Raw genomic sequence first — 26,988 nt, forward strand, 5'->3', positions numbered from 1 at the left:
TAAAAGCATTAGCCGCTAACGTCGGAAAGGAATCTCCGGTGTGTAAATCCAGTCACATGGTACAGTCCAAAGCGTACTTCTCTATACGGTACATGTCTATATGTTTGTGTGATGCCAGGGCTACCCCTCCTTTTCATGTGTGAGAAATAAGATACGGGAGGGAGGGGGGGGGCTAGGGAAAAGAATGAGGTAATGAGGATCGGCATTACAAGCTATTACACGAGTTTGTCAACAGGTGTTTGGCTTGAAAAGAAAAAAAGTGTCGAGCGTGGATCCGATTGGTCCCACAAGCCAAGCGATGTGCCACGCCGAGCAGCTAAATAACATTAATTGCAGTTGACAGTGGACGAGTGAGAGCGAACAAACGTCTTGACAGCATGTGTGGGGTGAGCCCAGCGGAGGCCCGTCTAAATATATCCCCGAGGAAGGGGGGGGGGGGGGGGGGGGGGGGGGGCTTGGTCGATGTCGGTGTGGGGGGTGGAAGTAAGGCTCAACTTTGTGGACGGGATGGGGATGGGTAACTAACTGTCTGAGAAATATTTATACAACGCGCTTTCATGATGTGTTTATGTGCACGGGATGCTTGCGCAGACAAAGGCAGCGGCGCGGTGGATGAGTGTGTGTGTGTGTGTGTGTGTGTGTGTGCGACCCTTGCATGTCCGAGGTATTTGTGGAGAAAGGAGAGCGGGAGCAGGGTGCATGATTCAGGCTCATCTAACCACACCGCCACACAGATCAGGTTTGGAAGGCTGCTGGGTGTGTAACCGAACCCCCTGTCACACCGTCTACCCCCCCCCCCCTTTCTCCTGCGTGGGGTGTCCTGAGGAAGAAGGGGTGGTGGGGGGCGAAACGCCGAGGAGGAAGGGGCTAAGCACGTCAGGTGAAGCCAACCAGGAGAGGTGGCATTACGACAAGACAGCTGGGCTCTCAGCACTTGCGGGGAAGCAATGTGACGGCGGGCACAGGTGCACGACATTGTGGGTGTACGCCCGTGGGGGTGAGGCAACACGGGGCACCTGTTGCCGGGTTGTTTGTCTTTGGGAGGAATAGAAGGCGTACAAAAACACAGCTTTCCTTTTCCAAGGACTTTCCCCTGGAGTCGTCCTGCACAATCCCATAGCTTTTGCATAGACGTAGGGTGTCTATGAACAGTGGCCCATTTAGACTCGGGACACTACAGATAGATTCCGGCCAGGGAACCCTTCAGTCAATTTTACTACTGTGTGTTTGTGTTGATACAACAATAATAATAATATTAAATAATGATAATAATATTAAATAATAATTGTTAAATAATAATTATTTAATATTATTATTTAATAATTACCGAATAATTATTAAACAATTCTTGAATTATTATTATTATTGAATAATTATTAAATATTATTTAATGAATTAATAAAAATAAGATAATTAATTATTAAATATTATTTACTGAATTAATAAAATTGATATAATTAAATAATTATTAAATACCTATTTAATAATTATTAAAAAAACAATAATAATAATATTATTGAATAATTATTAAATAATTATTAAATATTATTTAATTAATTAATTGATAAATTAATATAATTTAATAATTATTAAATAGAACACTATGTACTATGGAAAGAGAACACCCGGCGGTCCAAAGGTGGTTTTACCTTCTCCTTGGCTACTTTGTGCGAGAACGGGCAGCTTCCATCCGCCTGTTTGCATGTCCCACGTAGAAACCTGCAGATGAGACGGAACCCGATGACATTGACGTGTTTCACATTATTTCTTGTGTACAGAGTTGATTCAAAGTCAGTCGGTTATAACCGAAAAAATAAAAATAAAAATAAAATAGATTAAATTTATAAGAAAAAGAAAGTAAAGAAATATGAAAAAGCAGAAAGTCCTAGCCTGGAACCCCCCACAGAGTTAAAGGGTTAAAAAGCTAAGATTGCAGAGTGCTCCAATACTTATTATTAACTTATTAAACGGATGAATTTTCACAGTAAAAAAAATTAAATAAAATCAGATTTTAAGTCTGTGGGTGACTTTAGGCCAGATAATAATAATAATAAATTAAAAAAATAATAAAAATAAAAATAAAAATAGATTCAATTTATAAGCAAAAGAAAGTAAAGAAATATGAAAAAAAGAGCAAAGATTGCAAAGTGCTCCAATACATAACAAGACATACTTGAAGTTGAAAGAAAGTTTGTCCGAAAACTGGATTTGCTGATCGAGGATACAAAAAAAAACAAAATTAAATGTCTAGAAAACTGGAAAAAGAAAAAAAAACAAAAAAAAGTTATTTCCTGGGTTAACCATTTAATGCCCCACCCAATAATGTGGAAACGTACCTTGTGCACACAGCCACTTTGTCTGGGTCGTGAATGTAGGGACAGCTGCTGCCCCGATTGCATTTGCCAAAACGGTTGTAGTACATGCAGTACTGCCTTTGCTGCTTCTTCTGCCGTGCTTGCCTGATTATGGCGAGACTGCGCTGGACCGCACGGCTGGTTTTTGGAAAAGGAGAAGACGGTACATTACGTTAGATTGGACATATTTAAGAGCTCTGGAAGCAAATCACATACAGTGTGAGCGGTATAGAAAATGAACGAATGAACGAGCGACACAATTACCTCGTGTGTCTTGGCCGCAATTCTTCCAATCACACTTCAGTTTCTATATGTTGCCATGACAACGTAATCTGCCCATGGCCTTCAGAATCAGTAGTGCTGGCCCATGTCACTTAAGCATACTTACCAATTGGACTGTTTTTTGTTTTTTTTTTAACCAATCTGATTTGAGCTTCACCTCACAGAGTCAGCAACCTGGCCCACAATAACTTAAGTCATCAAAACACGTCAATAAACAAATAAATAAATACATGCATCCTTCTCAGGTTTGAATGTCATCACGATGGGCGCTGCACAAGAGTCAGTGGACATCTTGTCTGAAGTACCGGCGTCTAATTTTTCTTTTGGTAGTTTCCATGTTTATATAACCATAGCCATAGAACACAATATTCAGTGTGCCTTGAAAGATTAGTCTAAAATGGGGTTGCCTTTGGCACAGTGGATGGGATTGAATGAGTTCAAGACTTAATAATAATTTGATAATTATTCAATAATAATCTAATAATTACTAAAAAATTATTTAATTATTATTTAATTATTTAATTATTAAACATTTATAATTAGTGATCATTAAATAATTATTTAATTATTTATTTAAAAATTGAAAGTTTATAATTAAAGATCATTAAATAATTATTCAATAATTATTTAATGATCACTAATTAGTGATTTTCAATTTTTTAATAAATAATTAAATAGTTTAATTATGTAATGATCACTAATGATTAATTTTCAATAATTCAATTATTTAATAATTAATTAATTATTTATTAATAAAATTGAAAATTAATCATCAATGATCATTAAATAATTAAACTATTTAATTATTTATTTAAAAATTCAAAATCACTAATTAGTGATCATTAAATAATAATTTAATAATAATTAAAAAATATTTAATAATTATTTAATACTTATTAAATAATTTTTTAATGATCACTTATTAATTTTCTAATTTTTAATAATTCAATAATGAAATAATTATTGATGATTAATTATTAATGATTGATTTTTAATAATTCAATGATTATTAAATAATGTAATAAGTATTAAAGAAATATTTAATAATTATTAAAAAATAATTTTATTATTAATAATTAATTTTTAATAATAACCTTTAGCCTTGTTTTTAGCTCTGAATGAATGCATGGATATTGCATTTTAATGCATCATTTACTATGTTTTTCCTCAACTATTTTTTTATTCCTTTTTTCTTCACTGTAAAGCGTCTTTGAGTACTCTGAAAAGCGCAATACAAATAAAAAAAATTAATTATTATCATTGTTATTATTATTATTATTATTATTATTATTATTAATACACAGCATTGGTGAAATGTTCGCAGTACAACACGCCAGATGAAATATTCTAATAATGTGTAATAATACAAAAGTCTGTACTTACCTGGCCAGATGACGTGAGCTGTTGGAGCGAGCGGTAGGAGAACTGCCAGGAGAGACGTTGAAAGCTCGCCCTAATTTTGAAGAAACATTTATTGTGAGAAGTAAAAGTGACCCTTGAACACATAAATCCATCAGTCTATCATGAGAGCCAAGTGGCTGAAAAAAACAAGGATGGGGTCCCATGCCGATTTCACCCCCAAGTTTTTATGGTAGCTTCATTTTAGCTGAGTAATAGAATTGAATTGATTTAATGTTACATATATTGTGTCTGTTATAATATGAGGGAGCTGTCAAAAGAAAGGTTGTACCATGATTTGGTCAAAATAAAAAATAAATGCTAACTCGTAGGAGTGTTTTTGTTTATCTCCACACCCAAATGGTATAATTATATCTTGCTATGGCGTGGTTATTTTCATCATAGTGCTTTGACATATTGGTGCAAAAGTGAAACGTGACATCCAGCGAGCGCCGTCTGGGACCGTCATAAACACTATGCACTCAATGCACTCAACTAACTTTAGATTAAAAAAAAAAAAGGGTGTCTGTGTCAGGTTTCCAGGGGCCATTAGAGAACTGGCAAAGAGCCCACAAAGTTGAGGTTATGTATGTAGGTATGTATGTAGGTAGGGAGATCTTATTCTCGAATTTGGGAATGTTTCTGGCCGGCTTGATTTAATCGGTGTTTGTTTGGCCTGGAGGGTTTGTGTTGGTGATGCTGGACCATGAGAGAAATCGTATCCCATGCCGGGAAAACACCGGAGACCCCGAGTGTTGGTTATACGGCGGTCCCGGTCACAGGTTTTCCCAGAACGGAGCTACTCAACTTGTAGCAGGCTTTTCAGGATTCATTACTTCTGACCTCAAAACCAGACAGTTCCCCTTTCTGCCAGCAGGCAACGATTGGTGCTCGATCGCTTCCCCGTCCATCGCCATCACATACGCTCCTTTGTAAACAAACCCCCCCACTCTGCTTTGTATCAACGACCCGCCTTCTCGGAAATGATGAGACACAGTCCCTTGTACTACTGTTACGTGCTAACGATGGATCTGCGCGATCGATCGATAGAGCTGCGTCCGAGATGGATCCATCGTTAGCGCACAAATCGATCGATTTCTGCGGCCGAGATGGATCCGTCGTTGGCGCACAAATCGATCGATTTCTGCGGCCGAGATGGATCCGTCGTTGGCGCACAAATCGATCGATTTCTGTGCCCGAGATGGATCCGTCGTTGGTGCACAAATCGATCGATTTCTGCGTCTGAGATGGATCCGTCGTTGGCACACAAATCGAGAGATGGATCCGTCGTTAGCGCACAAATCGATTGATTTCTGCGCCCAAGATGGATCCGTCATGGGCGCACGAATCGATCGATTTCTGCGTCTAAGATGGATCCGTTGTTGGCGCACAAATCGATCTATTTCTGCGTCGAAGATGGATCTGTCGTGGGCGCACAAATCGATCGATTTCTGCGCCCGAGATGGATCTGTCGTTGGCGCACAAATCGGTCGATTTCTGTGCCCGAGATGGATCCGTCATTGGCGCACAAATCGATCGATTTCTGTGCCCGAGATGGATCCGTCATTGGCGCACAAATCGATCGATTTCTGCGTCTGAGATGGATCCGTCGTTGGCACACAAATCGAGAGATGGATCCGTCATTAGCGCACAAATCGATCGATTTGTGCGCCCGAGATGGATCCGTCGTTGGCGCACGAATCGATCGATTTCTGCGCCCAAGATGGATCCGTCGTGGGCGCACGAATCGACCACGAACAAACCGACCAGTGATAGGTCGGTCAGGTAGCTGATGGAAAACCGCCACAGCGACTCTACCTGTTCGGTTGATGGACATGTTGTGGCCGACTTTGCGGGAGAGCTTATTGGCCGACACTTGGTAGAGACTACCCCGAATCCAACACACGCCAGACCCTTTCCAGTGGTGGGCGGCTGCCGGGTATCGGTTGTGACACGGTCTCTGGCGGCTCTGGAGGAAACTCCTGGAAGAGGCGTTGGAGAGAGAAAAACAAAAAAAGGGAAAACAAACGACCCCAATGAGTGACGGCGTATATTTGAAACATCACGAATCGCGAATTCATAAATCATCTCAATTGTTTCTGTACTTTTAGCGGAACTTAAGTCAGGTCAGTATATTAACAAAAAAAATTAAAAAACTTCGCTTTGGTTCCAATTTTCTACAATAAAAGCTCTGATAAAACATTCCACTGTTCTCAAATATCTTAATTTTTTTTTCTACACAAAATAGGATGAAAAATAAATAAACAAATCAAGAATAAAGAAAATCAATCTGTAATAAATAAATAAATAAATATAATAATAAAAGGGCAAATAATAAAAACTTAAGACCACATATAGTTGGTGGGTAGACAAATTATTTTTTTCAGATTAAAATGAACAAAGCATTATTAGAGCCCTGTAGACATGACAAAACACGAATATAGTCACATTTATACTCTTTTTATTTACAACATATTGCGCAACTGCAGGGTCTTGAGACACATGCTAACTCGCAAACTAGAGAGCTAGCGACCTAAACGGTAGCCTTCAAGTTATTTCCTTTCAACTTAAATAGCCAAAAACTTACCACTTCCACACGGATAGGGAGGATAACTATTAACAGTTATTTAACCTTTAACATGAACATTAATCAAAACGTAATCATTTTTTCTGGGTACATGATACCATACAGCATCCATATCAAACTTGCGCGGGCCGCACTAACATTAAACTTTCACAACAAGGCAGGGGCCTCAAACTAGTGTCCTGCGGGCCACATTTGGCTTCCAGTACTGTATATACCCCCCTTCTCTTTTATGTCTCCTATCCTCGAGGCCAACCCCCCCCCCCCCCACCCTCGACCGACTATCCTCCACCGTGTCACAGCACTCTGTTAAATTGCTAATCTAATGGAAAGGACGGCAGTGTGGAAATGGAGAAAATTGAAAAGAGGAGAGGAGGAAATCAATGCCATAATAGGCAGGGCAAGGGGCCAGAGTGCTGAGGGTGCCCCCCCCCCAACACTGTAGCATATAGACCACCCCTAACACACACACACACACACACCATAAGTACAGCACACGCAACAGGCCTCCACACACACACAGCAAGTAACAGTGTTGTAGGTGTAAGCCTGTGTTGTGTACAAGGATGGGAGGGGGGATGGGGGGGGGGCGGGCAGTGCAAGGGTTATGGCGATAAATTGCACTGTCCTGTCACTTCTATTTGGGGCGGGCTGCCGCCGTTCTAAGCGGTGCCACCGGAGGTAATTTGCTGCCGTGTTCCAGACGGGCTGGGAAATGGGTTTAGAGCAGTAGTTCATGCCTTCCATTGCCGGGGAAATAAAAAGGTGGGGGGAGGGGGGGGTAACCCAGAACACGGCCCTGCAACAAAAAAAAAAAAAAAAACAACCGGTATGGCGTGACATCTGACGGCCGCAAACGAGAACGAATGAGAGAAATCGAGAAATCTGCGTCGGGCTGCGTTCCGTGCGGAGTCTACCTGGGCGTGATACATCACATTCAGGGGCGAGATGGGTGGCTGCCCTGCACGGGGGCAACTGCAGCCGGGGGAGCCGTAATGGGGGCTAATGTTGGAGCGCTGGCTGGCAACCGGGCGGCCCGGGGAACCGCAAATGGGGTTAATAGGGATATGACACGATCTTTTAACACAGACGGCAGTTAACCCCGACACAGAGGGGCGGTCAGAGCAACATGGAGTGTGTGGGGGGTTGGGGGGGGGGGGGGGGGGGGGGGGGGGGCTTTTCACTCAGCCTTCCAAGCATCACCACTTCCACCGGTTTGGAATCCGGCTCAGGTGTTCTTAATTTTTCAGTCGGCACCTGAAGGACTCCCGGAATGCTGGAGCCTATCCCAGCTGTCTTAGGGCGAGAGGCGGGGTACACTCTGGACTGGTGGCCAGCCAATCACAGGGCACATATAGACAAACAACCATTCACATTCATACCTATGGACAATTTGGAGTGGCTAATTAACCTAGCATGTTTTTGGAATGTGGGAGCCGGAAACCGGAGTACCCGGAGAAAAACATGCAAACTCCACACAGAGACGGCCGACGGTGGAATTGAACCCTGGTCTCCAGCTGTGAGGTCTGCGCGCTAACCACTCGACCGCCGTGCCGCCCGCTGTGATTACTTATACACATAAATTCCTAGTTTAGAGGTCTCGAACAAGCGGCCGGCGAGCCAAATGTGGCCCGCAGGACACTAGTTTGAGGCCCCCGCCTTGATATGAAAGTTTAATGTTAGTGTAGCCCGCGCAAGTTTGATATGGATGCTGTATGGTATCATGTACCCAGAAAAAAATATTACGTTTGATTAATGTTCATGTTGAAGGTTAAATAACTGTTAATAGTTATCCTCCCTATCCATGTGGAAGTGGTAAGTTTTTGGCTATTTAAGTTGAAAGGAAATAACTTGAAGGCTACCGTTTAGGTCGCTAGCTCTCTAGTTTGCGAGTTAGCATGTGTCTCAAGAGCCTGCAGTTGCGCAATATGTTGTAAATAAAAAGAGTATAAATGTGACTATAGTCGTGTTTTGTCATGTCTACAGGGCTCTAATAATGCTTTGTTCATTTTAATCTGAAAAAAATAATTTTTTAATAAATGTTTTTTTTGGGGTTTTTTTTTGGAAAACCTGATGCGGCCCAGTCTCACCCAGACCCGAGCTCCAGTCACCCCCTAGTAAATTGAGTTTGAGACCCCTGGTCTAAAGCATTAATAGTACTATCAGTTACGTACCATACCTTTAACTGGCAAAGAAAAATGGGCAATATGATAATAATTTGGTAGTGCTGCATAGTCGTTAGCGTTAGCATTGAAGCAAAACACTCAAAAAAAAACCTCAAAAGGTGATTTCTGTCTCCTTTACTCTCCTTGGCCTGTTTTTCACCGTGTGGTTGACCTTCGAGGGGTGGGGTGGGGTGGGGGTCTCTGTTATCAGAGATCCCCCAGGCTTGTACGGGGCACAAATCCTCTACAGTTGGACATTTAAGTTGTTTTAGAAGCAAGCTCTTTCAGTGCATGGATACATACTACTGCCATTAGCTTTTTCTTACAAGGTCAGAAGTGTAAATTGACATGAAAACCTACCTCATCTATTATGTCTTTTTATTCTTTTCACATTGCTAGGACAACGTTTTAGAATCAGAATCAGAATCAAAAATGGTTTTATTGCCAAGTATGATCAAACACATACTAGGAATTTGTTTTGGTGAAGTAGGTGCAGACACATCTATTAAGAGAGAAAGAGAGATGGCCGAGGGTGGAATTGAACCTGGATCTCGTAGCTACGAAGCCTGCCTGTTAACCACTTGTCCACACTCATTAAAATGTCTATTTTTTATTCATTCATTCATTTTCTACCGCTTATCCTCACAAGGCTCACAGGGGGTGCTGGAGCCTATCCCAGCTGTCTTCGGGCGAGAGGCGGGGTACACCCTGGACTGGTGGCCAGCCAATCACAGGGCACATATAGACAAACAACCATTCACACTCACATTCATACCTATGGACAATTTGGAGCCAATTAACCTAGCATGTTCTTGGAATGGGGGAGGAAACTGGAGTACCCGGAGAAAATACAAGAACATGCAAACTCCAAACAGAGAGGTCTGCGCGCTAACCACTTGTCCGCCGTGCAGCCGGAACACAAACTTATTTATCTAAAACACGTCAACGGGCACCCTGAACGCTTCCCGTTAAATCAGTTGCTGGATGATTCCAACATTTAGGAAGTATGGATTGCATCTGGTGGAAGTATGCACCAGATAAGATAAGATAAAATAAGATAAGCCTTTATTCGTCCCTCAGTGGGGAAATTTACATTGCACAGCAGCAAGAGTACAGAATCAGTTAAGCAGTACAAAATACACAATATAAAAAAAATAAACAATATAAACATCCCAAGTATTAATACCCAGAGTTGTATACAAATACAGTATGCAGATAATATGAAATGAGATGAAATATATGACCAGTCTATACACTATGAGATCTTGCCAGTGAGTTAATATGAGGCATTATAGAAATACTTCACTACACACATTTGTGATTTAACAGCCATATGCCAAAATAGATTAAATTAATTATTAATTAATTCATTATTAAATTATTATTATTAAATTAATTATTTGCACTATGACCCATTTATCATTGCACTAAAATTAATATATATGCAATATGTCTGCTCCTGCATATGCTCCTGTGCAATACTATGTGTATATTTTGGATATCTTGTATACATCTTGTTAAATTGTCTTTTTTACTCTACTTTTACATACTTTTTTTTTTTTAACTTGACTACTGCACTGAAAGGAGAAGCTCTCCAATCTCGTTGTACATCTTGTATAATGACAATAAAGGCCATTCCATTCCTAAATTCATAAAAAAAACATGTACATAAGTATTCACAGCCTTTGCTATGAACAAACCAAGCAGAAAGCCATTTTTAAAAAAAATGATATTCTTTATGGGCATTCAAAGACGGGTGCAAACTGATCAGGCCTTATGACGCTTCACAAGTAAGTCAGTTAATGAGTTGGTTATTGGAGAGATGCACCCCCCCCCCACCCCCCCCAGGAGGACCTGCCAGACCCGTCCCTCCCTCACGATGATGCTCCACACGTGCATCCTTCCACGCTTGGCGATATTTCACAGCACGTCAAGAAGCGTGAATGAAAAATCCCCTTGATGAATCCATATTTACTGCTGCGGCTAAATGAACGGTGATAAGTCAGCAGAGTCCGGCCACAGTTCAGACTCCAATGCCGCATCGCATTTGGATTACGACATTGAGCGGGGGCCGCATTGTGCGCGGCACACGCCGGGACTGGGACATTTTGGCAAATGTGGCCCGCAGGACACTAGTTTGAGGCCCCCGCCTTGATATGAAAGTTTAATGTTAGTGCGGCCCGCGCAAGTTTGATATGGATGCTGTATGGTATCATGTACCCAGAAAAAAATTATTACGTTTGATTAATGTTCATGTTAAAGGTTAAATAACTGTTAATAGTTATCCTCCCTATCCGTGTGGAAGTGGTAAGTTTTTGGCTATTTAAGTTTAAAGGCAATAACTTGAAGGCCACCGTTTAGGCCGCTAGCTCTCTAGTTTGCGAGTTAGCATGTGTCTCAAGACCCTGCAGTTGCGCAATATGTTGTAAATAAAAAGAGTATAAATGTGACTATAGTCGTGTTTTGTCATGTCTACAGGGCTCTAATAATGCTTTCATTTTAATCTGAAAAAAATAATTTGTCTACCCACCAACTATATGTGGTTTCTTAAGTTTTTATTATTTGCCGTTTCTTTATTCTTGATTTGTTTATTTATTTTTCATCTTATTTTGTGTAGAAAAATAAAAAGTGAGATATTTGAGAACAGTGGAATGTTTTATCAGAGCTTTTATTGTAGAAAATTGGAACCAAAGCAAAGTTTTTTTAATTTTTTTGTTTTTAATAAATGCAGGGTTTTTTTTGGGAAATCCTGATGCGGCGGCCCAGTCTCACCCAGACCCGAGCTCCAGTGGCCCCCGAGTAAATTGAGTTTGAGACCCCTGGATTACATACCGTGGACCATTGAGCCGGACAAAAAGTTCCTGCTTCATGGTCATTGAAAAATATATTGAAAGTGAAACTAACTGAACTAAAATACAAATGCAATTCATTCAGAAGACGCATCGAAAGTACTGATCTATTCTACACTGGTCACTAGGTGTCATGTCACTGTACTGTTCGGTGAGACACACAAGCACCAGAACAACGGGCTTATTGCGGGTTTGAATGATCTCACAACAGGCGCGGTAATCCCTAACAGGGGCTCCGCTTGCGCCTGAAACTCAACTCTGAACCCCCGACGTCACTTCCTTTTTTTTGCAGCAGATGGCGCTAATGAATAATGACCTGCAGAAAGTGTGCTTGTCAAGAACTTACCTTGCCAACTGGATTTTTTTGGCTCTCCACGAGAGGCTGGCGTTGTAGGGCAGAGTGTTTAAATAACTGGAACCCGGGCAGTTCACCTTCTTGTACTGGGCCCGACATATCCTCTGGGAGGCCGAAGTGCTGTGGAAGGACGTGCCCGGACCTGTGAACAGAAAACCTACATCAGATATGAAATTCTAATCCAAGTTTAATGTTGAAACGTGAAAAACAAAATTTTTCTCTTGCTGGGAATCACAAACTCCAACCACATCTCCCTGAGCTTGCCTCGTGGAAATATTTCCTGGGAGCCATAGCTTACAACCGTAACCGTATACGCTAGTGCGTATCTGGCCTACTGAGCATGCCCATATAAGGAAGCCCGGCTCCTTGTGATGTCACAGGGAGCCAGTGCTAGAAAAAAAATATTTTTCAAATGCGCAAACCACATTATCTGAAACTTTGGCATGGTTTAACAGGAGAATAGCACATTCTAACTACAGTTATGGGGCAGAAACGTGAAAAAATCATAACAGGACCCCTTTGAACAGAAACACAAAATGGAAAATCAAATTAACAAAACAAACAAACAAACAAGCAATTTAAACAGTAGCCCATCTCATCTTAAAATCACTTGTGCGGCAGTTAAGTGCTGTCTTTAATATAAGTATAGTTGATAGCGTAAAGGGGCAAGAGTCCGGGTGGGGGGGTGGACATGCACTCCTTGAGAAGCTCATTTCCAACCCCGGCTTTCAGAAGATTTAATTGCCATCGGTGAGGACGGTTGCGGTTTTAATTAACCTCTGATAAAACAACTTGTCCATCAGGGGGCACACGGTGGCAAACAATTAAATGAATGTATTTCCCACTTCTGAGCAATGCAGCATTTTTTTCCACTCCGCCCTCCGGGGAAGCGTCTCGCTTGCCGGCTGGGATGCAGCCCCGGAATGACTTCTCCGTCCAACATGGGACAAATGGGTGCAAAGATATGATGTTGTAATTTCCACGTATATTGAGGAGGATCGGTCGTTGCTGGGAACAGGCTTTTGTTTTTCGTACGCCTCGATTCGGTTTTCTAGGACAGTGTTTTTCAACCTTTTTTGAGCCACGGCACGTTTTTTTTTACATTGGAAAAATCTTGTGGCACACCACGAACCAAAAATTTTGGCTGTTTTTGGAAAACAACTAAGTAGCACCTAAAGCGGCGGTTCTCAACTGGACTCGTTACCCAGCATGCCTTGCGGCACCCGCAAAAAATGCCACTTATACTACAGTGCGACTTATGTATGGGTTTTTTTCTATGTAATTATGCATTTTTTGCCTTGTGCGACTTATAATTTTATAACTTTTTTTCTAACCGAAAATTCCCCTAAAAGAAGTCATTATTTGATTTGTTTATTTCTCATATTACGATAAAAAAATAATATATATTTTTGTCTTTAATATATCAACATTTATGGTATTTTTCTTGTCTTAATAAAGTGGAATCTTGGTTAGCATCCGCCCCAGTTAGCGTGTTTATGTAACATAAACACTTTTTTCATTTCTAAGTCGCTCTGGAGTATAAGTCGCAGGAACAGCCAACCTATGAAAAAAAGTGCAACTTATAGTCGTTAAAATACGGTATTAACCTGAACTTACTTATTCGTGCTACTTTTTGTAAATTTGTATAAATATGATCATTTTTTTTCCTGTAGTATTATGACTTTATTCTCATATTATGACTATTTTCATAATTTTATAACTTTTTTCTAACTGAAAATTCCCCTAAAAGAAGTCATTATTTGATTTGTTTATTTCTCATATTACGATAAAAAAATAATATATATTTTTGTCTTTAATATATCAACATTTATGGTATTTTTCTTGTCTTAATAAAGTGGAATCTTGGTTAGCATCCGCCCCAGTTAGCGTGTTTATGTAACATAAACACTTTTTTCATTTCTAAGTCGCTCTGGAGTATAAGTCGCAGGAACAGCCAACCTATGAAAAAAAGTGCAACTTATAGTCGTTAAAATACGGTATTAACCTGAACTTACTTATTCGTGCTACTTTTTGTAAATTTGTATAAATATGATCATTTTTTTTCCTGTAGTATTATGACTTTATTCTCATATTATGACTATTTTCATAATTTTATAACTTTTTTCTAACTGAAAATTCCCCTAAAAGAAGTCATTATTTGATTTGTTTGTTTCTCATATTACGATAAAAAAATAATACATATTTTTGTCTTTAATATATCAACATTATGGTATTTTTTGTCTTAATAAAGTGGAACCTTGGTTAGCATCCGCCCCAGTTAGCGTGTTTTTTTTTTTTGGTAACCTCAAAATTGTATGCAACAATTTTGGTTCTGTTTTTTTTATGCATTCCGGAATTCCATAATCCGGACTACAAGTCGCTCCGGAGTATAAGTCGCACAAGGGCAAAAATGCATAATTACATCAGAAAAAAACATACATAAGTCGCACTGTAGTATAAGTGGCATTTTTTGCGGGTCCCGCAAGGCATGCTGGGTAACGAGTCCAGTTGAGAACCGCCACTTTAGGTTCTACTTAGTTGTTTTCCAAAGTAGTTCTGACGTTTCATATGAGGTAGTGGTTGAAAATAACTGTGTTAGGGAAATTATTACTGGACACGGGAACGTGATCCCAAAGTTTTCTGGGTTGTGTTGAACTTGAAAACAAAACCTTAGGATGAAGCAACGTGTGTCTGGTTGACGGCATTACCGACAGGACGCACGACAGCGCTTTCCATCCTCCGTGGTCTTAAGAATCCTCTCAGTGGTCCGCCGCCATACTTCCCTACAAAACTCAGTGCTGCGGTATCAGACTGGGAGTTCCCTCAGAGAACGGATAATAAATCTTCTTATTGACTGTTCCTGGTGCCGTGTGATGCTTCCGTCCCCCCCTCGGGGTTCATCGTCAGACTCCCGCGGCTCCGCTTCACTTCCGCGAGACAGTAATGCCATGCAAACATAAGATTTAAGATGGCTGGTACAATTTAATAACCTGCCGTGATAGCATGAGCCACGTGTCTGACACGACTTTCCGACGGACTATCTGGGAGATGTCAACAGAGTGGGATGGCGCACCTCAAATCCCCGGGGGCTTAAATACTTGCATTTTGGAGCGCATCGCAGATTGCGACGCGGTAAAATACACCGCTGGGTATCTTGCTGAGTTTGCGAAAGTTAGGATGTTGTGCAACATTAAAAATATACAGTTCCTCACATCCTAGCGAGCGTTTTCATAACAGTACATCTTTCCAAAAGGAATATATACTCTATACTTCCCCCTTGATATACACTATTAAGTCAAAAATAACCCCTGGCGAATGTACTATCACAATAGATCACAATAGATGAAAATATGGACTTATGGAAGGTTGGGGTAGAAACACAAAAACTAAAATTTCTTAAAATGTATAAAAGATGATGATAAAGGCATGATATCAAAAACATATTTTTTGAGGAATACCTGGAATATGAAATGATGAAAAATTTTCATGACAAAGATATTTCGAGAAAACAACCTGACCGGGTCATTTTTTACCCACTTATGAAAGGTTGGGGTAGTAACACAAAAACTAAAATTTCTTAAAATGTATAAAAGATAAGTTAAAAATGTGAACGGCATGATATCAAAAACAGGTTTTTTTAGGAATATCTGGAATATAAAATGATAATAAATTTTCATTACAAAGATATTTCAAGAAAACAACCTGACCGGGTCATTTTTGACCCACTTATGGAAGGTTGGGGTAGTAACACAAAAACTAAAATTTCTTAAAATGTATAAAAGATAAGTTAAAAATGTGAATGGCATGATATCAAAAACATGTTTTTTGAGGAATATCTGGAATATGAAATGATAAAAAATTTTTCATTACAAAGATATTTCAAGAAAACAACCTGACCGGGTCATTTTTGACCCACTTATGGAAGGTTGGGGTAGTAACACAAAAACAAAAATTTCTTAAAATCCATAAAAGGTAAGTTAAAAATGTGAATGGCATGATATCAAAAACATGTTTTTTGAGGAATATCTGGAATATGAAATGATAAATTTTTTTCATTACAAAGATATTGCAAGAAAACAACCATTTTTGACCCACTTATGCATCTAAGGGTTAAAACTCTAATTCCACAGATGTAGTCCGATGGTTACCGGACCGTCCGCACCAGTAACGAGCTTCATTTGGGCCGAGGATCGTCCCGTGTCTTGATGGCCGGCCTATCGGATCCTCCAGCTTAGGGAGGAGACTATTTTGGGACCACCATTTGACATTTTTTGTAACCCTCAGGATCTTTGAAATGACTTAAATGCAACGCAATAATCCCACGGCGCTGAAAGACAGAAAGCTTTTTCGCCTTTGCCATTTAGAGATCATGACTGATCGAAGATGACACTGAATAGACATTTATTAACTTTCAAGGGCTGCGGTATTAGACTTCGATCAGCTGATGAACGGCCTATTTTCTAATTTTACCTTGAAAATGTCCCTCCATGACAAGGAGGCCAGGGGTGTTAATGTGCCGCTGTATTTAGTTCGGTGAAAAGTGAGGGGCGCAGAGGCTAAAGGTTAGGACAGAGAAAGGGGGACAACAGCATGATGAATGAAAGACAAACCCTCCTCTTGGCAAAGATGCTAATTTGATGAGGGCAGAGGCCAAGGGGGTTCTAGAAGCTCTTTCCCGATCATGTTCCAGACCAAGAACACCATTAATCATCCTGCAAGGACTGGATGAGTCCAGATCTGCACAAGTATCAAATGTTTAGAACTGATGTCATTTTCTTCAACGTGCCCGTAGAGTGCCCTCTTTTACTGAACCGTTCTTCACCACCCGCGGACCCTTCATTCCGTGGTGACGATGGAGGGCAGCTGTCAAGCCTAATTGGTCCCTTTGGGCCCGGGAAAAGTTGGCCGCGGTCGACTGAAGTACTGATCGCAAACCAGGAGGACTGGACATCTGCTTCAAGTGGCCGCCGGTTTCCGAACCGCTGGCCTGATCTTCTTCCGAACATTATACGGTATACAAGGCTACAAAACTAGCATTCAAGGTTATTCAAAGTCTTAGCATGCTCATGAGCGCAGGGCCTCTCTGGAATGCCAATTAAAATGTAACCCTGAACGCATCGCCCGGGCAGCCCAATGCACCCTGATGTACAAACACATGCGGTCCGAAAATGAATACATGATGTGCAATTGGTCGTACTGCCGTCCTGTTTTCAGTGTGTGACCACTTTAAATGAATTATTAATAATTCTGTATTTTGCATTACTCCGATTCATGATTAAAATGTGAACACATAAGGTTTTGTACTAGTGATGCTATTTAGGGGTAATACCCGGTCCCCAAGAACGAGGCAAGGTTTTAACACAAGACATTCAAGAAAAGTACAATGAAAAAATACCGTATTTTCCGGACTATAAGTGGCACTTTTTTTCCTAGGTTGGCTGTTCCTGCGACTTATACTCCGGAGCGACTTGTAGTCCGGACTATGGAATTCCGGAATGCATTATAAAATTGCGTTATAAAATTATGAAAATAGTCATAATATGAGAATAAAGTCATAATACTAAAAAAATGATCATATTTATAAAAATTTACAAAAAGTAGCACGAATAAGTAAGTTCAGGCTAATACCGTATTTTTCGGACTATAAGTGGCACTTTTTTTCCTAGGTTGGCTGTTCCTGCGACTTGTACTCCGGAGCGACTTGTAGTCCGGACTATGGAATTCCGGAATGCATAAAAAAACAGAACCAAAGTTGTAGCATACAATTTTGAGGTTACAAAAAAAAAAAAAAAAAAACACGCTAACTGGGGCGGATGCTAACCAAGGTTCCACTTTATTAAGACAAAAAATACCATAAATGTTGATATATTAAAGACAATAATAATGACTTCTTTTAGGGGATTTTAGAATTTTTGGTTAGAAAAAAAGTTATAAAATTATGAAAATAGTCATAATATGAGAATAAAGTCATAATACTACAGGGGAAAAAAATGATCATATTTATAAAAATTGACAAAAAGTAGCACAAATAAGTAAGTTCAGGCTAATACCGTATTTTCCGGACTATAAGTGGTACTTTTTTTCATAGGTTGGCTGTTCCTGCGACTTATACTCCAGAGCGACTTATAAATGAAAAAAGTGTTTATGTTCCATAAACACCGGACACCTTTTGTGTTCATGTTTATTTTTTGTGTAGCTGAATAACCATTGTGTTAGCATATGTTAGCATGTTCTCTATTCTTTTATTGTTAGAACTTGCCTTCCAAGAGGACGTAATGTCTGTTTTGGTCAAGTAGTTTGGAAAATTAATCCGTACCCGTACCCGTAAAAATGCGAATTATACTCCAGTGCGACTTATGTATGTTTTTTTTCTACGTAATTATGTATTTTTGGCCTTGTGCGACTTATACTCCGGAGCGACTTATAGTCCTGAATATACGGTATATGGCAATATTTATACTATTGTGCTATAGTTTTCTGCACTCTGTATGACTGGCAAAAGGGCTCACTCTGTTCATGCCGTTGTTCATTGGAAGGGAGGAAAACAGACACAGGGCAACATAATGAGACCGTCAAAATTATTGAGGTCATTTTCATTTACCGTGTGATTAATTCATTTATTTATTATCGCCCCAAGCCTAGTGCCCACGAGTCATTTCATTTCTGAACGAGAAAACGTTAATATCGAGACACTGCTATTGCTATTTATTCATTCTGTCAGGAAATGGAAAAAAAATGTACAACAACACTACAGTCATTAATGACGCTGGCCTTTTAAAAAGGTACATTAGCGACGTTAGACTTAATATTATTAATGGCGATTAGCGGGCTATCAGTCTGGCAAGAGAGTGGCTAAACAAGACAATCAATGATATCGGTGCGCCTCCCCCAAGAGACAAAGTGAGGTGTTTAAGAGTTAAACCCCGCAAAGACAACACAAATGATTCCACAAACACGGCACAGAAGAACAAATGAACGACTTCAGCAAGAGCAATTCACTAACGAGCAGGTCAACAGTGACCGCAAATACTCAAAACTGTAAAGAACTCCGTGTGAAAGAAGGTCTAAATAATACTATTATGCAAATATCAATTATTGGGAACGTTGACAGCCAGAGCAACAAGAATAATCCCCAAGTGCTAAATAAGAGAGGCACTCTGGAGTCCATCCAGCAGCTGACAGGTCAGTGACCTGAGGGAAAGTCAGTCCGTGGAGGTCAGGGCGACCCACGGCTGGAGGAACATAGAGGAGCCTTGGAGTGAAAGTTGGGAGGTTTTGATGTTCCGACTGAAGGGAAGGAAATCACATCTAAAGCGTGAAGGCCCCCACCCCGGGGGCGGGCCCCCACCCCGGGGGCGGGCCCCCACACCGGGGGCAGGCCCCCCCCACCTGGGGAGGGCCCCCCCACCGGGGGCAGGCCCCCCCACCTGGGGCAGGCCCCCCCACCTGGGGCAGGCCCCCACACCGGGGGCAGACCCAGGGTTTATGCCTCACAGTTGGCCGGAATGTGTGATTAATCTGAAGCTTGTTGTTTCGATTAATCGAGTAATCGGTTAGATAGAAAAATTATTAATTGAATACCAGGTCTGCATGGCGGTCGAGGGGTTAGTGTGCAGACCCCACAGCTCGGAGACCCGGGTTCAATTCCACCCTCGGCCACCCTCCGAGTCCCTCCAGTTTCCTCCCCCATTCCAAAAAACATGCTAGGTTAATTAGCCACTCCAAATTGTCCATAGGTATGAATGTGAGTGTGAATGGTTGTTTGTCTATATGTGCCCTGTGATTGGCCGGCCACCAGTCCAGGGTGTACCCCGCCTATCGCCCGAAGACAGCTGGGATAGGCTCCAGCACCCCCCGCGACCCTCGTGAGGATAAGCAGTAAAAAAATTAATGAATGAGTGAATAATTGAATACCAAAAAAGTTGTCTATTAACTGGATAATTAATTAATTATTGATTAATTGTTGCAGCTCTATTGGAAACAGACCTATACAGAACGTTTTTTTTTAATCTTATCCAAACAGTTGTTGCTCTTGTTGACATAACAACCTACCTGTTGAATAAGTGTCAGAATGTTCTCGAAGAAGACGTTTGTAATACATGACACGGTGCCTGAATGAATTCCAGAGGGTGGAAACGCATTCAACATCGGTATTTTCACAACAAAAGTCCATTTTGTATTGACATTTGCCAGTTGACATGCATGTAAACACACGGTGTGTGCCCACTTTAGTTATTGTAATATTAACCAGCACACGTCCTTAAGTTACCAACCTCACATCAACAGTCGTCACAGCCGGTATCCACATAACCCATCCTCTGCCATAATGACAACCACCCCCCCCCCCCCCCCCCGTCATGCAACCTCTACTTTACCAATGCATCCTGTGTGGTGGGACGGCATAATTAACATGCCAGGCGGTATTCCGCTCTTCGCTCATCCACCCACGTAAGCAACAAACTCCCGGCGGTTATTATGACAACACGTCAGTGTGAAGACGGCTAGGAGGATTAGGGTTACTTTCATAAGGTCGGCGGTGCAGCGGAGTCGGTGGGGGGGGTGTGACTGTACCGGCACACTGTCCAACTGAAACGATGCAAGATTTACTCCTAAAACACAAAGTTATAGTATCTATAACGCAGTATCTAAAGAGATACATACAGAGAGAGATACATACAGAGAGAGAGAGATACATACAGAGATAGCTAGATAGCTAGATAGATAGATGTAGATAGATAGCTAGATAGCTAGATATAGCTAAATAGAGCTAGATAAAGCTAGATATAGCTAGATCTCGCTAGATAGTTAGATCTAGCTAGATAGCTAGATCTAGCTAGATAGCTAGATCTAGCTAGATAGCTAGATCTAGCTAGATATAGCTAGATAGATAGCTAGATAGCTAGATATAGCTAGATATAGCTAGATAGATAGCTAGATAGCTAGATACAGATATAGCTAGATATAGATAGCTAGATATAGCTAGATATAGATAGCTAGATATAGCTAGATAGATAGATCGCTAGATAGCTAGATTGCTAGATATAGCTAGATTGCTAGATATAGCTAGATAGCTAGATAGCTAGATAGCTAGATAGCTAGATAGCTAGATATAGCTAGATAGCTAGATATAGCTAGATTGCTAGATATAGCTAGATTGCTAGATAGCTAGCTATAGCTAGCTAGATATAGATAGACAGATAGCTGGATATAGCTAGATAGCTAGATATAGCTAGATAGCTAGATATAGATAGCTAGATAGCTAGATATAGCTAGATTGCTAGATATAGCTAGATAGCTAGATAGCTAGATATAGATAGCTAGATAGCTAGATATAGATAGCTAGATAGCTAGATATAGATAGCTAGATATAGATAGCTAGATAGCTAGATAACTAGATACAGATATAGCTAGATATAGCTAGATATAGCTAGATATAGCTAGATTGCTAGATATAGCTAGATTGATAGATATAGCTAGATTGATAGATATAGCTAGATATAGCTAGCTAGCTGTGTGTATTATTATTCTCATGGTTCCTGCAACCAAATAAGTGAATTAGTGTCATGAAAAGTTCTCCCCAACACTGCAAAGCCATGCGAATGCGCTCCACACTTCCACAGCTAAAGATGGCAACAAGCCACGGACCAAAACACGACACCGGGCCTGCGCCGTCATGTGTTCCCAAATAATTAGTGTAGGTCTTGTCCTGTTAGGTTTCTGATTTATTCGGACAGCCAGAGCACATGTGTTGCTTCTCCGGACACCAAGAAAACATTTACCTCCTTAACGGGGAAGGAGTCACAGTAATATCTGGCTCGCATTTCCACAGCCAGCGCTATCAATTGCACATTTCGACACACGCACCCCCCCCAGCCCCCACTCAAGCCTCAAGCTCATGCAATGCCTCGAGCGCTCGGCGTTAATGCAAATATATTTATAAAGTTCAAACATTGCAAGTATTGTGTGTGTGTGAGTGTGCACTGGGGTGGAGCTACCTCATATGAAACGTCAGCACTACTTTGGAAAACAACTAAGTAGTACCTAAAGCGGCGGTTCTCAACTGGAATCGTTACCCAGCATGCCTTGCGGGACCCGCAAAAAATGCCACTTATACTACAGTGCGACTTATGTATGTTTTTTTCCTATGTAATTATGCATTTTTGGCCTTGTGCGACTTATGCTCCGGAGCGACTTGTAGTCCAGACTATGTAATTCCGGAATGCATAAAAAAACAGAACTAAAATTGTAGCATACAATTTTGAGGTTACAAAAAAAACACGCTAACTGGGGCGGATGCTAACCCAGGTTCCACTTTATTAAGACAAAAAATACCATAAATGTTGATATATTAAAGACAAAAATATGTATTATTTTTTTATCATAATATGAGAAACAAACAAATCAAATAATGACTTCTTTTGGGGGAATTTTTGGTTAGAAAAAAGTTTTCATAATATTTCAAAAAAGTAGTCATAATATGAGAATAAAGTCATAATGAAATAACACCCCTATTGTCAGCTCGGCACTCACTCGACACTATCACCCAATATATGAGCTGGAAACCTCATATTACAAATACACAACATAAGGTGGCCAGAAATATTTCAGTATTGAACAAAGCAAAATTAGTTTTCAATCAGAAATCACTCCACACTCTTTATTGCTCTCTGGTTCTACCATATCTTATTGTGTGGAAATATTTAAACATAATAACTATAAAAGCAATCTTCACTGGCTGAATGTACTGCAAAAAAGGTCAGTAAGGATAATTCATAATGCTGCCTACAGAGAACATACTAACTCCTTATTTCTAAAATCAGAAAAAAAATAAAAATAAAAAAAAAATTCAAACTAAAAAAAATTATAAAAATTAATAAAATAAATTAATAAATAAAATAAATTTGCTAAATACAAGGATAAAGAGTCTTGAACCAGTCATGATGTGCTATATATATCACTATATTGACACTTACTATGGTACCCATTATGGCATTGGATGGTCACATCATCGCACACTTCAGTACGTGACAAAAAAAACTAAGAAATAAATTTCTAAAAATTAAAAATTAAAAATTAAAAATTAAAAATTAAAAATTAAAAATTAAAAATTAAAAATTAAAAATTAAAAATTAAAAATTAAAAATTAAAAATTAAAAATTAAAAATTAAAAATTAAAAATTAAAAATTAAAAATATATTATGAAAGCAGGAAGTGAACAAATGTAACAGTTACTGATTGTAAAAGTACCAGATGGAAGGGTAGGATTGAATAAGCTTTGTTTCTTCCTACTCCTTTTGGACATGTGGAACTGGGAACTGATTATGGGATGCACTCAATTGGAATCTGATGCATGTTAAAACCAATTAAACCATTACCATTACCAATATAGTAGACATAATAACAGAAAATATGCCATATTAGACATAAACATGGACTCACCACAACAGCAAGAATTTATTCTGTTATTTAATTTGAAAAGCGTGATAAGAGTGAAGCTAAACTGGTAATATCCAATTTTTGCGAGTGCCAAAAGCTGGCACTCGCAGCTATTTTTGGCCCCATGTCGGGTTATTTGGTGACGTATAGGAAACCTGATTACGCTTTAAAAGGTACAATACAGGGCCACAGAGAAGTTTGTTCCATGCAATGTTGTACAAAAACAACCCAGATGAAACTTTGTGAACATTTTTGACGAAACTGAGGTTTCCTAGTATACGTTATCAGTGATACAAGCGATACAGTACATGCAGATAACAGAGCACAGGAGAGAAGCTAGAGGTGGTCGTTAATGCGAGATAAATAAAGACATATTGTTCGGAATGGTACTGCCATGCACGCGAGTGGTCATCAGGGTAAGGTTAATGTCCTCATCTGGGGACTCTGCTCCCCGTCATTAGTAATTCAATTTGCTCTTTATTAGCTGCTCTTATCGCACACGCAGACAGCAACAAGACGCTTTCCCTCACCCCCCGGTTTCTCTCCCTGCGAGTCTGCATCCCCATCATGAACGACGACGTACGTGCGTCCACACACACGACCGAAGAAGTGAGGGTGAAGTCGGATTCAGGAACAAATAAAGCTTTGTGTTAATTGTGATGGCTTTTCTAATGTTTTTTGCCTCCACTGACTGTGGACAATTATGCCGGGATGGGCGTGAGTGAGGCATGGAGGGGACACGCAGATTGACCAGAAGGTTGGCGGTCTGGGGGGGGAGGGGAGGGGGCTGTAAAAACAATGATTGCTTTCAATCAGGTTAAGCCTATATTCTCCAGTTCGTTAAAACAATCCAATTTGCAAAATGATAATTATGCATTAGCTCCTTTTTTATCTACTGGAGTGGAGAGCGGTGGCGAGGCTTGATAGCCGTGGCTATCCTGTGAAAATTACCCACTATCTGCACTTGTTCACCATCATGGCTGAATTGGGCAATCAATTAACCTCCCTCCTCCTCCTCCTCCTCCCTTTGCTGCCCTGAAGCCTCCTGAAGCTTCTGGACTCACAAAGCAAGAGCTGCTGCCATCTGCTGGACGTAGGTGGCATAGCTTAGCTTCAGTTGGCCAAAAGGCCGCCTTGTCTTTTAACCAGGGGGGGCCGACGCAAACTAGAGAGCTAGCGACCTAAACGGTAGCCTTCAAGTTATTTCCTTTAAACTTAAATAGCCAAAAACTTACCACTTCCACACGGATAGGGAGGATAACTATTAACAGTTATTTAACCTTTAACATGAACATTAATCAAAACGTAATCATTTTTTCTGGGTACATGATACCATACAGCATCCATATCACACTTGCGCGGGCCGCGTGTTTGAGACCCCTGGTTTAAAGCAACACGTGTAGATGTGCTAAGAATTTCATACATGAAAAATTTTGCTGTGATATACAGTAGGTGAAAAGCACATTATTCACATGAACTTTGGATTTTTTAAATATATATATATATATATTTTTTTTTTATGTATAAATATTTTATTTATATTTTTTATAATATGACAGGATGCACAAAATGGATGTGATATTGTTTAAAGCAACACATGTAGATGTGCTAAGAATTTCATACATAAAAAATATATCTCTGTGATATACAGTAGGTGAAAAAGCACATTATTCACATGAACTTTGGCTTTTTTAATATATTATATATATATATATATATATATATATATATATATATATATATATATATATATATATATATATATATATATATATATATGTTATATATTTATATATAAATATTTTAGATTTTTTTATAATAGTATGAATGTATTCCCATAATATTGTGACTTTATTCCCATTCATTTCTTCATTTTCTATTAATTTTCTCATAATATTTGGGCTTTTAAAAAAATAACATTTTTATTTAATGTTTTAATTTGAATTTTTTGAATTTAATTTTGTTAATGTTTAATTTAATATTGTTTAATATTACAACTTTACATGTTGGGACGTCTGCATTGACCTGAAAGCCTCGGGCTCCACCCTCAGGGGTGGGCCCGCCCCACTATATGAGAAGCCCCGAGCTGCACACACGTGGATACAAACACCCCTCTAGAGGAGTGATACAACTCCAGTCGGGGGGCGCGTCACTTACTTGTTCTCCATGAGGTGGGAGAAACTCGTCTCAACTTGTGTCGCCCGAAAGAGACAAGCTCCCTGGTGGGTGTCCTTCGAGGCCCCGTGGGAACCCGACCGGCGCTGTGCAGCCGGCCCCGCGGTGAGTGTTTTACACCTGACGGGACGCCCACCTTCACCGACCCCCTTCCGCTTGGAGAAAGAAGACAAGGAAACAGTGAAATTACTTGACTTGCAACTCTCTACCACACCAGTGGAGGGCAGTGTTTTACAGCGTGAGCAACCACATCTTGTATCATCTTGAGCGTACTTAAAGCCATTGGTGTGATGTTGGGAAGCGTCCCTGAATGCACCTCGCTGTTGTCAGTGAAAATTAGTAATTGTATTAATAATAATAATAATACATTTAAGTGCTTTTCAAAATAAGACACTTTACAGAAGAATGGAGTTGAATAAAAGCAAGTAAACACAGTAAAAGATACATTAAAATACAACATTAATTCGTTAATACACAATTAAAACATGTGTAAAAGCGGGGCGGGGCACATTTTTAGATAACATGTTGAGAGAGTACAACATCTGGCCCGCAGGACACTAGTTTGAGGCCCCCGTCTTGATATGAAAGTTTAATGTTAGTGCGGCCCGCGCAAGTTTGATATGGATGCTGTATGGTATCATGTACCCAGAAAAAATTATTACGTTTGATTAATGTTCATGTTAAAGGTTAAATAACTGTTAATAGTTATCCTCCCTATCCGTGTGGAAGTGGTAAGTTTTTGGCTATTTAAGTTTAAAGGAAATAACTTGAAGGCTACCGTTTAGGTCGCTAGCTCGCGAGATAGCATGTGTCTCAAGACCCTGCAGTTGCGCAATATGTTGTAAATAAAAAGAGTATAAATGTGACTATAGTCGTGTTTTGTCATGTCTACAGGGCTCTAATAATGCCTTGTTCATTTTAATCTGAAAAAAATAATTTGTCTACCCACCAACTATGTGGTTTCTTAAGTTTTTATTATTTGCCAATTTATTATCATTATATTTATTTATTACTGATTGATTGGTTTTCTTTATTCTTGATTTGTTTATTTATTTTTCATCTTATTTTGTGTAGAAAAATAAAAATTAAGATATTTGAGAACAGTGGAATGTTTTATCAGAGAAAATTGAGAAAGCGAAAATTGGAACCAAATTTTTTTGTTTTTAATAAATGCGTTTTTTTTTTTTTGGAAAACCTGATGCGGCCCAGCCTTGCCAGACCCGAGCTCCAGTGGCCTCCAGGTAAATTGAGTTTGAGACCCCTGCTTTAGAATGTGCAGAGGGGCAATAAAAAAAACAGCATGCCATAATTGGCCCTGGGGCCACACTTTGGACACCCCTGATTTATCTGGAGTGTGCAGACCAGCATGAACGTCTTCATTTTGCGTTTC

The 26,988-nt window shown here is 39.9% G+C and overlaps 1 protein-coding gene across 1 annotated transcript in view; it reads right to left on the reverse strand.

Annotated features, from left to right (window-relative positions):
- The window catches only part of zc3h3 (zinc finger CCCH-type containing 3), a 42,112-nt gene that overhangs the window by 11,891 nt on the left and 3,233 nt on the right, over nucleotides 1-26,988 (reverse strand). The window contains exons 3-8 of the mRNA XM_058073408.1: nucleotides 25,581-25,753; nucleotides 11,979-12,129; nucleotides 5,853-6,016; nucleotides 4,020-4,089; nucleotides 2,337-2,492; nucleotides 1,650-1,719 (exon numbers count right to left, since the gene is read on the reverse strand). Of these exons, the coding sequence (XP_057929391.1) occupies nucleotides 1,650-1,719; nucleotides 2,337-2,492; nucleotides 4,020-4,089; nucleotides 5,853-6,016; nucleotides 11,979-12,129; nucleotides 25,581-25,753 (784 nt within the window). The remainder of the gene's footprint in view (nucleotides 1-1,649; nucleotides 1,720-2,336; nucleotides 2,493-4,019; nucleotides 4,090-5,852; nucleotides 6,017-11,978; nucleotides 12,130-25,580; nucleotides 25,754-26,988) is intronic.

Source organism: Doryrhamphus excisus, chromosome 5 (genome assembly GCF_030265055.1).
Source record: "Doryrhamphus excisus isolate RoL2022-K1 chromosome 5, RoL_Dexc_1.0, whole genome shotgun sequence".
NCBI classification, from domain to species: domain Eukaryota; kingdom Metazoa; phylum Chordata; class Actinopteri; order Syngnathiformes; family Syngnathidae; genus Doryrhamphus; species Doryrhamphus excisus.